This window comes from Gigantopelta aegis, chromosome 14 (assembly GCF_016097555.1).
Source record: "Gigantopelta aegis isolate Gae_Host chromosome 14, Gae_host_genome, whole genome shotgun sequence".
Classification (NCBI taxonomy): domain Eukaryota; kingdom Metazoa; phylum Mollusca; class Gastropoda; order Neomphalida; family Peltospiridae; genus Gigantopelta; species Gigantopelta aegis.
The window spans coordinates 30,609,774-30,623,573 of record NC_054712.1 but is presented as its reverse complement, the minus strand read 5'-3'; the positions used below and the strand labels follow the sequence as shown (position 1 = coordinate 30,623,573).

The following is a 13,800-nucleotide window of genomic DNA, read 5'->3' as shown; positions in this document are numbered from 1 at the left end:
GGGGGGGGGGGGGGGGGGTAACGCGAGAGTACACTGACATACGTCCATCCTCATCGTGGTCAATTTCGAAGTGAATGTAGGTCTGTAATTGATTGATTAATTATCAGTTATTTATTAAGTTCTTGAAATAATTACCGTAGTTCAATCGTGGTCAAGGTCAATTTGTTTAACGTGCACAGGTCAGGTCAGGTCATAGGGTTTTACGTGCACATTCAGAACAAGCTGTTGTAGCGCACGCCTGTCGTGGGCACAAGAGCCGGCCTTGGCCGGCTCCTCCGTCCATGACAGGAAAGGTGGGGGAGGGGGGGGGGGGGCAAGGAGGGACCGCCTGCGCTGGCAGGTGCAAGGGAGCACTAGCAGCCCGATTGAATCGGTAGCAGGTGGGAGGGGTGGTGGTGATGCTATGGAATTTGAATGGAGCTGTTAATGCCAAAGAGAAAAGGTGCGCATTTTTGTTGAGGAAATTTGGCGCAATTTTGAACGGTCGGTCGAAAGGTAAATGTGTGAGCTAGTATAGGTTTTAAATCGATAATAGCTCGTTAGTGGGTCGAGAAGTAGCTCGTTAATTATAGACCTTCGTGATGCTGGTTGTCTCCCTAGGTTGTCCGTAGGGTCCTTATAAGGACCTGACCTCTTCTGGTCGTGGCATGACAACCCAGAGGAGACTCGTGCAATTGTGTAGACACTGGTAGGCAAGGCGTTTTGTTCCGGGGTGGTCGACGTGCTGATGTTGGCATGGTCCTCCGCTTCCTCCTTAGTGACACCAAGTACAGTTTTCCAGCAGCAAGTTTTTGGGGATTGGGTAGGGGAGGCTGATATTCTTTTGTTCGGCCTCCCCCGGGTGTATTACAATTGTGTACTCGGAACCGGTATTCTTTTGTCCGGTTCCTTATGCACGTTCAGAGCAAGCTTTTATAGCACACACCTGTTGTGGGCGTAATTGCTGGCGTTGGCAAGCTCTTGCGTCCAAGACAGGAAAAGGTGGAGGAGGGAACAGGCGGGTTTCTCGCTTGACTATAGCACTGAAGGAGCAATGCAGACCGGTCATGAGTCCGAAGTAAACGAGTAGGAGAATTAACCCAATTAATAATAAATGCGTGCGACGTGAATTTCGTAAGGCGGTTCGGCCAAAATCACACCGTTGGAACGGTGTACGGCAGGAGTTGATTGCACACCAGGAATGCTTGACTTAGATCACTATAAGGGAGGGACGTAGCCCGATTGTACAGCGGTCGGTGTGAGTTCGATCCCCGTCAGTGGCCCCATTGCGCTATTTCTCGTTCCAACCAGTGCACCACAAATCGAAAAGAGTAGCCCATGAAGTGGCGACAGCGGGTTTCCTCTCCTAATATTTGTATGGTCCTTAACCATATGTCTGACGCCATATAACCGTAAATAAAATGTGTTGAGTGCGTCGTTAAATAAAACATTTTTTTTTTCTTTCTTTCTTTGATCACTAAAGTAAGAATTCCTTTCGTTATCACCGTGACATTTAAAAAGATATCTGAATACATAATTAACTAATCTGCATGCAATTTTAGGCTGTAAAAATATACAGTTTAGATGACTTTCATACTGAAAATCGCATGTTTTTCTTTTTCCATTCACGAACAGCACGAACTGCACTGATTCGGTGTCCACCGTAGCACTTCAGCTCTATTTCACAACAAAAAACAAATAATGTCATTCATAACATCTCAAATTGAATATATAACCTTTTACGTAAATGGTAATTGAATCTTCATGTAAAATACCTAAATTTTCTGTATAGTATTAACTTTACAATCCGCTTCAAAAGACGAGCCCTTTGAATAGGCCTACACCAGTGTACGACGCGTACTAGCCCGTGTATACGACGCGCACCCATTTGCCAATGTTCGGAGTGTACGAATCGCACCCCGTTTTGTTGTTGAATCATGTGTTTTTAATCAATTATATTTCTTTTATAACTACATTTCTATCCAAATTAACATATAGGTACTATATACATGTGACTGTTGAACTTTGTGTGTGTGTGTGTGTGTGTGTGTGTGTGTGTGTGTGTGTGGACAAACCCAGACATTTTCATATAAACGTCATGAAATGTTCAAAATTATTATTTGTGTGAACTTATGAAAAATATAAATCGATTCACTACAAAAGATATCTAAAAATATGTAAAAAGTGTACATGTACTCTAGTTTAATTATGTGAATGTGGAGCACGGTACAAATACCATTCTTCCTTGAATAAACACAGAGACAGACGATGCTTGACGTAGGGATTAAGTTGCTCTATGTTTGGTTTTGCTGTATTTCACAGTGGATCTGTTTTATGATATTTCATTGTTGTGGTATCTGTTTCAAACCATCATGTTCACATATTTTAATATTTCAAAGAAAACGTAGATCTTTGACATTTTCAAGTGCACAGACTGATGCCATACTGTTTTCCATGTCATTTTAATTGAATGTCAGTTCTTACACAAAGATGTTTTATTATTTTGTTATTTTACAAGTGTCCACAATCAGTACATCTTTGTTCACCTAGAAGATAACCACAGTTTATAGAAGAAAGTATTTTTCAACAACCAGTTAATATTGGCAGTAAGAGAACAAAAGTTTTAGCATGCTTAATGTAAATAGACTATATTTTATATCCTATATGTCAAATTAAGTATATGTATTCATATTTTGCTGTATTTATCTAAAATAATCACGATTTCAGCGGACGTTTTGCCCAAGGATTGTCTTATTTTTAAAGATCAGTCGCTAAACTTCGCATACAATATCATCTTATATCTTTCATTTATAGCGTAAAATTTCAAATACATTAATTTCTTATGTTTTAAGATATTTACAAAAATGTTAGGGTGATAACGAAAAAAAATGGAGCTTACCTAAGCAAAGCAATTGTGTGCAATTAATTCCTGCCGCACACCGTTCCTACTGTGTGAAAATTTAAATTGGCGGATTTTTTTTTTAAAAATTGAACCCACATGATTGTTTATATATGAACTTCAAGGTGTTGGGGGTGGAGCACCTAAAAGGGCTACCATTTGGGCCTTAAAAGGGGTACAAATCAGCTTGCGAAGATTCCTCCGCCTTCCACCATGCCTGTATCCACATCTAAAACAGAACCCGGGTATAATATCCATCCAAACATAGAACCCGTGTTCCAATTACGTATAGCACTGAGTGCATGGATTGTGTTGTTGGCGCTCTCCAACAGGGGAAATAACTTGCCTCGATGCGTTGGTAGTTTGCCTTTCTTTCACGTCGGAGCTCGCAATATCCTGTGTACGACGATACACGGTGATATATATATATATATATATATATATATATATATATATATATATATATATATATATATCGTCCGTAAAACTCACCCGATAAGGGATGAGTACGAGCCAATGTTTGTTGTTGTTGGGTTTTTTTTGTTTTTTTTTTTTTTTAATGAAAACCGACACATATGTTCGTAACATTTATTTGTCGGATCGGTCTATCCATCTACCTGTCTGTCTGACTGGTTAATCAAAAGCCATGGTACATACTGTCCTGTTTATGGTAAATACATAAAATATCTCTTGCTGCCGTTTGGTAGGAGTAGCCTGTGCGACGGCTGGAGGTTTTTCTCTCTCCTGCCTTCCCTCTCCCCTGCCTTCCCATCCTTCTCTCCCTCTTCCTCCCCCTCTCTCTCTCTCTTCCCCCCTCTCCCTATCTCTGTCTCTCTCTCTCTGTCTCTCTCTCTCTGACGCCATGCCGAGCACCCAACAACATGCTATTCAAATAGCATAAAAAGACTGAGCTACCACAATACAATTAAATTATTTTGGTCTACAAATTGGTGGCTCAGCAGAATGATAGTCACTTGCTGGCCCAAAGCACGAAATTTGGTACAGTCGTACTTCAGGGCAGTACAAACGTTTTTAAAGGGGCTTCCCGATTTGAGAGGTCGGGGTCAGGTCTAATCATCGGCTATTGGATGTCAAATATTTGGTCTTAGAGAAGAAACCCGCTACATTTTTCTATCAGCAGCCAGGGATCTCTTTTATGCACATTCCCACAGACAGGATAACACATACCACGGCTTTTAATATATCAGATGTGGTGCACTGGCTGGAATGAACGATGGGCCCACCAACGGGGAGGTCAGATCATGATTAAAGGTCAAATTTAAACAGTATCCAGAAAGGTTGTTTCAAAAGCACTACATTAGACATATTTACCCCATTTGACATGTATAAAATGTTTAAGAGGCGGACCCCCCCCCCCCCCCATGTTTGATATCCAATAGCCGGTAATTAATAAATCAATGTGCTCTAGTGGTGTCGTTAAACAAAACAATTTTATTTTTTTCATGTTTACAAGCCTTCCTTAAAGGAGAACTTAAGTCAAATATGAACCTTGTGTTGGAAAGATGCATACCCGGACCAACAACACATACTGAGTCACATTTTAAGAAATGAATTGATATAAAATAGAAAACGTGATTATTCCTACTAACTGGGTGCAGCCATTTTGTTTCTTTTTCGTCGGTTCCGGTACTCTAGCTTGGGAGGATGCGACGTGAACTCCTACCGACTCCTGTATACACAGTGTAAACAACGCAGTAATTTACGATAAGGCGCATCGCTTTGATCAACCTGACTCGTAAAACTACATAAATGACTTGATAATATTATAAACTATTTAACTAAATATATTTCAGTTTTCATTAACAGAACGAAATGGGGTTATAGTATTTTTCTCTCTTAAACAAATCCAAAGAAAATATGCATACTATTAGGCCTATTGGTAGGCTATGTTGGAGCAAAAACGACCACTCACGATACCCAAGTGATAATTTTGTTTTCTTTTGGGACTACATAAGTGGTCAGTTCTATGCTTTTAGATGGGAAAGTCTACTTAATCAAGAGTTTTACAGAATTATTTACAGTAATAAAGCATGACGGCTGATAATGTTCATTACCATTTTAGGGGTGGTAGGTTATTTCATAATACCCTGTGATGTTAATAATACCGGTACGTATTTTTGTATCTAGACGGCGGTAATTAATTGCCTTGTCTGGTTACCTACCAAATCAGGAATTACAGGTAGAGGCAACTAAAAAGAATTAACTAAGAAAATACATCGTTTATCATTTCAGTACGTAAGTTACTGCATGGACAAAATTATATTACTTGTTGATATTAAGCAATAATGTGCATTATATATCGTTGACTATGCATACCAGGCCAAATGCCGTAATATATATTTTTTAATTGTCCCTTCCTTTAAGCATCATTTTAAAATCGGTTGAGGGCGCTGTAATAATATATGTATAATTACTAGCTACATGTATGCAACTCATATTGCGATATATCGTGATATAAAAATTCGCATAATATCCATCTCTAAAAGTCTAACATGCATGTGACATTCTTCCAAAGAAACACCCAGCTGCTCAAGACATTACGTTCCACTTCACATGCTACAAAGAATAAACTGATCGTAATACATTTTATGTTGGATACTGAATTTCGGGAGGGATATGCACTACATTATTCGCTGTAAGCAGGCCCAGAGGAACCATGTGATCCTCCACTTGAGGTCCCCCACCTCAAGTGGAGGGTCACAGCCTTCATGGGGGGGGGGGGGGGCAAAAGCCATAGTTTTACCTTTATTTACATAGAGTAGAGCAAAAAAAACAAAACCTTAAAATTTCGTCTTCGAGTGGGAGGTGTACAGGCCCCCGCTTCCCCACTCCGCTTCCTACGGGCCCGGTAAGACCTTCAGATCAGCGCCTGCTTATATTCTTAACATGCCATACGCTTCATGTCACCCGTCATGTGAACGCTCACAGTTGATCGGATCACCTTTCGGTACGGTTCAATCTGATGTGACTAAATACAATGTTATACGATTTTATTCAACATAAAGGTATATTACTAAGGAGCTTTCTTTAATTCTTGAAAAGGGATGTAGTTCAGTGGTAGAGCGCTAACCTGAGGTGCGATGGATCGCAGGATCGATTAACCTATGGACTCGACCTCCCTTCGCCTCCCGTCTCTCTTTCTGTCTCTTTATCTTTTAACCAAAGTTGAAATACGCTAAATCAGGCCCGTAGGAACGACTTCTGAAGTGTGTCTGTGTGTGTGTGGGGGGGGGGGGGGGGCATAATCTTAAATGGGGGGTAGCACAAGCCAGATTTTAAAAATTGTACATGTATTATAAGAGAGCAAGACATTTTCATCCTCAGTAGTAATCCCCATACACACCGGTTCCTACAGGCCTGCAAGTAGTTGTAGTTTAAACATGTTCTGAGGGGTCACTTAACAAACATTCTCATTTCTCTTTTGTAAACAGCAAGTCAGTAGTTGTCACCTGTGAAAAGTCATAGCCAATATCTGTTTTAGGGGTGAGGTTTGGTGAATGAAGATGGGTGTGATTACAAGCCTAGCTAGCCGAGACTGATAATACTGGAATAGCGGCCCGCTCTTGGGTGTTAAAACAGGGCAATATTGACATGTATAGTGCTTGTGTTTTTAGTTCTTTTCCATTGTTTCAATGTTACAGTTGTGTATAGTTCATGGTGTGCAGGCACTGGCGTAGCTAGGATTTTATATTGGGAGGCGCGACCCATATTGGGGTGGGGAGTGGGGGAACCCACACTATTTATGTTTATATGTATATATGTATGTATAATAATATAAAATTTAATACAGTAGTTAAAAAAAGAAGTTTGATGCGGGGCATGGCCACTGTGCCCCCCTCCCATCGCCATTGAGTTGAGGATGATTAGCTTATGCCCGCGGAATGTATTTAAAAGTGTGTGTGTGTGTGGGGGTGGGGGGGGGTGGCACTGTCAGTGTGATTTGTGTGCGTGTGTTAGGGGAACACTGTCAGTTCGATGGGTCGGGGAATTTACGGAGAATTTGAGAATTTTTTTAATTTGAGGTTTGCAAGATATGGTCCGGACAATGATTTACTGTTATGTGCAGTAGACTGTGATAAGTAGGTCACAGTGACCTAGTAAAAGTACGCGACACACCAACATCCTAAGTTGTTCCTACATGTGAGGTTTGATGGTCCTGTATACATCTGTATGCAAGATACAGGCCTAGTCCGGACAAAGTTTGATGGTCCTGTATGCAAGATATGGTCCGGACAAGAATTTACTGTTATGTGCAGTAGACCGTGAAAAGTAGGTCACAGTGATCTAGTAATAGTACCCGAAACACCACCATTCAAAGTTGTTCCTGCATGTGAGGTTTGATGGTCCTGTATGCATCTGTATGCAAGATATGGTCCAGACAAGAAAAATAAGTTAACAGGCGGACATACGGACGGACGGACGCCATACAATAATACGACCCATAGATTGGCGTATAAAAATGACACTACAAATGGGCTGAGGCCGGTTCATGGGAACCCTGTGACCCCCTCTAGATCAGCCAGTTTTATGTGTAGGATGACGGTTACACGTGAACCAAAATAGAACAGAACTGCCACTGCTGAACACAGTTTTATAGCAGTGACACCAATCAGAAAATAGATATAAATAACATTAACAGGTACAGATCTACGATTTTATATTAGAGGGGTTCCGTAACACTATATAGGACCTATTTTGGTGATATTGATAATTTATACAACTCCTCAGTCAGTGGCGTAGCGAGATTGGGGTCCATACCCCCCTCCCCCCAAGTTTTGTTTTTTTTAATCTCAAAACACTTTTTTGATTAAATTTATTAAATTTTATAAAATCATAGTGGATTTTTGCAATGTATGGGTTCCCCCAATATAAAATCCTGGCTACGCCAGTTCTCACAGTAAACTTATACAAAAACCAAAATAATTACTTGACTAATTATAAAGGGGCCAGGGCCCCTAGGATCCGCGCCTGATTAGCCAGCAGGTGTACCGGTATTTTGTTTTAAATTAGATTTAACGTGACCAGTCATGTTGTGTACAAAGGACGCCGACGTTCCCTTGTCTTATTATGACCCGGAAGTACAACCTACGCGCGGTTACCATGGGAGAAATACGAAGCTAAAATGGCCTGCCACGCTATTTGATCGACTTCCAATGTGGATTACGACTGGGGTGATCGGTTTAATTGGTTGTTCGAGTGAATCCAAAACTTGCGACAAGAATGTGGGATATGATTCGATGTACAATGTTAAACCGAGCGGGTACTTTTTAATGGACGTACTAAACTGGTTCACAAAAACAGAACGATGTAAGAAAGCGAGCGCCGTGTTGCCGGTCTATTAAAGTTATCGTTTTGTCAACACCATCGACTCACTGTTATCGATTTACGTGCACCAGTGGATCGTACTGTTGAGTGGACACACGCCTCTGTTTGATATATGCTGTAGGCTATCCTGATACTTCGCAGTTTTACGGAATATGTTTACGTTAAACTATAAAAGAAAAATGTGTGGAAAGTACGAGTGCTGTTTTGTGTTTACGTTTCTGTTTACATTTGTTAATCTAAGGTAAACGAAGGATTAATGCGGTTAAGCCCAGATTCGCTGAACATGTTAGGCTAAATGTTTACATGAATCTAAAAAAAATTATATGTGTGAAGACTACGAAGTTTACGTTTTCTGTCGCCATTTTTAAATCTAATGTAAATAAGGGTTGACGCGCAGAAACCCATTTTCAGCGTATTATTAATTGGTTTTACTTCGAGTCATGACTGGCCTAAAAGAAGTCTGCGTCAAGTTTTATTCATTGTCATGTTATCAGATTCTGACGTTCAAGCGGAAGAAGTTGCCGAAATCTTTGATTTCTCAGAAAATTACTCCTTCTTCGGGAATAGGGCGCTCATAAACAGTCTCGTGGACATTAGTGAGGAAGTCAAGTTTTTTCAGTACACGCCAGGCAGTTCTTTAAACGGATGTGAGTTTGATGATGGCGTCAGTAGTTGGTCGCAACCGGTTTCCCGCCGAAAATACGAAACTAATACTAAACCCCAAAGAAAACGAAGACCTTTGGTAGATTGTGAAAAACCCAGAGCAGTTATTCGAATGGTAAGTGATGATTATAATAACAATTTTAGTTCAGAGCTGTGGAAGTCGAATGTTGAACCCGGGACATTTCGGTACATTCCAAACAACGGACAGTACAGATTAGGTAAAATGGTGCGAGAAGAGAGAGACTGGTTCACCGTCAGGAAGAAACAACCAGAAAAGGTCACACCAATACTACAAGCACTGTACGTCCAGAGGGAAATTAAGACACTGACAAGAAATAATCTGGAATTAAAAAGATCAACTAATACTGACGGGGAAAGTAAAGGAACAAAAAGTGTTGGTCCAGAGGAGTCAAATGAAGTGATTTTGAGAAAAGAATCGGACGCACATTTGACGAAATCGGCCACCGATCTGTATATCGAGAATATTCCCAGCCGTTTGGATGTGTTGGAGAAGGAAATAAAACGAGACAACGCTCTTGTTCGCAGAACGTTGGACTTCGAGGAGAGCGCGAAGCCACACCCGGCTAGGAGCAAATACCGGGAACAGAAAGCAGTGAAGGAATGTTTCTGCGCTAGTACTAGTTCTAGTGCAAACAGTACGCAAGATGAGTGTCCGCCTCAAGAAGGGATTGTTATAAAAGCCCTGGGGGCGCTCGAGAAACTCCGACCTCTGGAGAAAGTCACTCCGCAGCAGCGTGCCCTGCAGGACGTGAGGAACGAGAAGATTCCACATAAACCTCACGTGGAGATGACGACATCAGTGGTAGCAGCAGTAACAAGCGTTGAGGAATGCAGCTCCACGAATAGCGTGAGACACGAACCCACGAACCTTGAGGATCTCGATCCAGTTCAACTGAAAATCACGTCAACTGCTGCTGCCAGCAGTCAGTCCTGTACGACCACAGGACGTTTCGAGAATGGCAAAGGAGAACCGACCAGAAGCAACCGTTCCAAGCTGAAGTCTCAAGGCGCGAAAATGAGCAGCACGTTTCTGTCGACTCCGGACATGTACTCTACTGATTTCGACTACGTCAGACCTGAGGGTGAGGTGTGCGGAACGAAGGCGATCATCTCCAACAAGCAGACTTCTCGCAGCGTACCCAGCAAGAACTCGCAGTGTTCGAACCTTCCAGACATTTCTGGAAGGAGAATCCAGATTTCAGTGACGTCACAGAGGCTTCTGTAGCCCGGATATTCATATTGAATCCACTTTAGTGCTTTGTGTAGTGTGTCCAGAACTGGATTCGGAATTTATTAGGATGAGGTTTAAGTTCAATAGTGAAATAATTAATATCGATAAATTGAAGATGAACTAGTACAATTTCAGGTTGTATAGGAATGAATGATAATAATAATAATAATAATAATAATGTAATATATATTATTCACAAGGCCTTTAGACCTTTAAAAAGGTGAGTCGACCATTCGTACAAATGTTTTACAAAATAAGTCATTCGGTGCAGTATTTTGTGAAATTGTGATGCTACAGCAAATAGTTTTAAAGTGATAATGCATCGTCTTTTCAGGTCATCCAATATAAATACAAATCACCTTCCCCGTTGCCGCAAAGGTCTTCCTGATGAGGATAAGTAATGGAAAAAAAAAAAGCCAAATGTAATATTTGTATTTTATCTCTCCCCCCCCCCATGCCCCCCCCCCCCCCCCAGGAAATTCTATAGCGATTGCAGTTGGTGATTGAGAGGGTCATTCATAGAAAGCCCCGTTACCGCCAAAGTCTTCCTAATGTAAATAGTTAAAGCAAATATGCAGTAATTCCATTTTACCCAAGGCTGATCCCATCCCTAACCCCGTCCCCCTCACCGTGGTTTCCAGCGAGTTGAAGCGTGTAACTGGGAAGGTCGTCTGTGAAACTTGAAATCACAATATGCACGAGATTGTTATTTCGAGCCTTGGCCGTTCATAAAATATTAAACATATTGGAGTGACTATAAAAATAATAATAATAATTTCATGTTTAAAAAAAATGGCAAAAACTTTAAAATAATTTCATCTTTATTATTTCAAATGTCCAAGGGACTTGCATAAACTTAATAAACTCGAAAAGAACAATCAAATTCTACTTATTATTCATTGTAAATAAAAAAAATATATATATTAGTATATTTAGTTTTTATAAAAGTAAATACATAAAACTGCATATCTTTGCCCAACCCTACCTCTCGCTAAATCGTTAAGTCATTTTGAAACCTTGATACGCATTTAACACAACAGCATAACAAATTATGACCTCAGCAAATATATATAAAAATTTACTTTTTTTTCTGTTTTCAAATGCGTGTGTTTGTGTGTATGTATAAACGACACGGTTTGGGAACATCATTAACTGCTAGTGATATGCAATAATGAGCAGAAACGCAAATCTTCCAAGCAATGCAATATTCAGAGGTATGAATATTATTGAATATGTTTTTATTTCATTGTGGATATCTTGGTTTAGTTTTTCATGTTGTAGATATGTTAATCAATAGCAATATACTGAATGAACGAATATGGCTGGATGATAGAATGGTTGATTGTGGATGGGTGGAAAGGTGGACGGACGGATGCAGTAACCAGCAACTGTTGCCAGTATCGGTCACATTGTTGAGTTACATACAGATGTATCAAAATATTTTATTTTCATATAGAAAATATAGCATGGCCACAGTCACGTATATTAAGTGTTTTTAAAATATTATTTTGTATTTGAATATACGGTTCTAAAAATGTATTTATTGTTTATTAAATGAGAAATGTAATACTGTCTGTTTAATTGATATCTACGAGAATGTATGTACCAGGCGCGTGTACAGTAAATTGTGCGGGTAGGGTAGGGCGGAGAGGTGATCTAGAATGCATGTTTCTCGGAAAATATTTTTTGAAAAAAAAAGGGGAAAAGGCAATCTAATTAAAATTAGCTCCACTGGTTAATTACTATATAATACCTGTGGATCTAACAACACCCCGTTGGAGCTTATGTCCAGTGATTTGAAAAGAATTTGAAAACTTCGGGATTATGCCGAGGGTATACGAAATGATTCGGGTGAATTACGAAGTATGCCGGAAACTAATTTCAATATAAAATTTTATATAAAATTCGTTTCAAGACGAAAAACCCCAACCCTGTGATGGTATAGCCATAAAATCTGTTTATACTAATATACAATCCAGTGTATTACTCCCCCCCCCCCCCCCCCCCCCCCCCCCCGTTTTTTTAATGTTGAAATAGACCAACAAGTTCGCCTATTGCATCAATGATCTCGCCCGATATTTTTAGAATTTGTATGCTCCCGAATAACGCTATAAAAGGCGAAGTGTAATTGGTCGATATTTAAATTGTTATTTACAGATGAAGCGTCACCTGGACATGGGAGTCCACGCAATCCTGTTAGATCTACTAGTAGACCAGGAGAGCTAATTTTAATCAGATTGGGGGAAAGGGTGATAATTCGCCTGTATTTATAGGATAGCACAGTCTAATTGGATTAGTTGTGGGAAGTTCTCAGTGAAAGACCGTATCTCTAAGGAACGATGCATCGTATGATCGATCCTCGCTGGTGGATCCATGTTATCACTGGTATATTGTAGTCAGGGTTTCTGCCAGAGGGTACGAACTTCGAAGGGTGAAATTAAGTACCCTAAAATCTTGAAAAACTTACTTTATTTTATTATTATTATTAAATTTTATTACCAGCCCCTTGTTTACAATTAAAACAACACATGCCAAAGGTAAAACTCAAGATAAACTATATATATATAGAATGTAATATATCTACATTATTAATACTTGGACCGCTGGGAACAAGTAAAATGCACAAAGAAAGTTACAAAATTAGGTCTGTTCAAAGAGAGAATGATACACTGACCACTTCGTGAAGAATTTAAGATTGTTCTTACTAAAATAAATAAATTTTTCTACTTTATATCTTTGTTTAGCTTCGTTTTGGAAAGGAATAATATTTAATTGGACCCTTTACTACATTTATATATATAGTATTTAACTAATAATAATAACAGGTAAAAATATTATCTGTTTTAATATTATCTTTACATCCAAATATCACTAGCTCAAGAGAAAGCTTGAAATTACATATATGCTTACATGATTTTCATAACCAATTTAAATAACCATTCCAAAAATTCTGAACAATTTTACATTTCCAAAATAAATACTATATAGATTATTTGTCTCTATTTTATTTAGTTTGTTATTGAGTTAATAACTCCCTGACACTCTAAAATTATGCATTTATTTCGTATAAATTATTAAAAGCGGTTAAAATTAAATGCAATAATACAGTCTTTCCAAAATACATTTTTTAAAAACTTTTTTAAGCACAACTGGGTAAATTCATTGCCGAATAGAGATATGTTGCCGTACGGATTTGTGGGAAAACATGCAAAAAGAATAGGTTTCCATGTTGTATCTTTGGTTTCCAGTTTTCGTAGCCAAGTAATTTTCAAAGCTTTAACATAGTTAAATATATCTATCATTCCGAGACCTCCCTCATTAACAGGTTTACACAAAGTTATTCTTTTTATCCTGTCTGGCTTTTGATTCCATAACAATTTAAACAATATTTTGTGAAATTCTTTCTGAAATGTTTCCGATGGATTTGGTAATGTTAGAAATAGATAACTAAGTTTAGATTTAACAGGGATTGCATTATAGCTATTTTTCCAAGTGGCGTTAACAACCTTCTCATCCACATATTTATAAAATTGGTTAATTTCAGATAGTTTAGAATTATAATTAAGTTTGGTCATTTCATTTAAGTCCGTACTAAAAATATTTCCAAGTGCTTTAAACGAAGTAGGATTCCATTTTAGATTAAAGATTTTGTAAATATCGT

General features: G+C 39.1%; 1 protein-coding gene across 1 annotated transcript; it reads left to right on the top strand.

The window, feature by feature from the left end:
• Positions 1 to 8,012: 8,012 nt before the first annotated feature.
• LOC121388751 lies at positions 8,013 to 11,706 on the top strand. Its single transcript, XM_041520241.1, has one exon. It carries the CDS (start codon positions 8,709 to 8,711, stop codon positions 10,131 to 10,133), a length of 1,425 nt encoding a protein of 474 aa, XP_041376175.1. The 5' UTR covers positions 8,013 to 8,708; the 3' UTR covers positions 10,134 to 11,706.
• Positions 11,707 to 13,800: the final 2,094 nt, after the last annotated feature.

Coding starts and splice junctions, on each gene's coding strand:
- LOC121388751 (XM_041520241.1), top strand. CDS start 8,709: ATGTTATCAGATTCTGACGTTCAAGCGGAAGAAGTTGCCGAAATCTTT.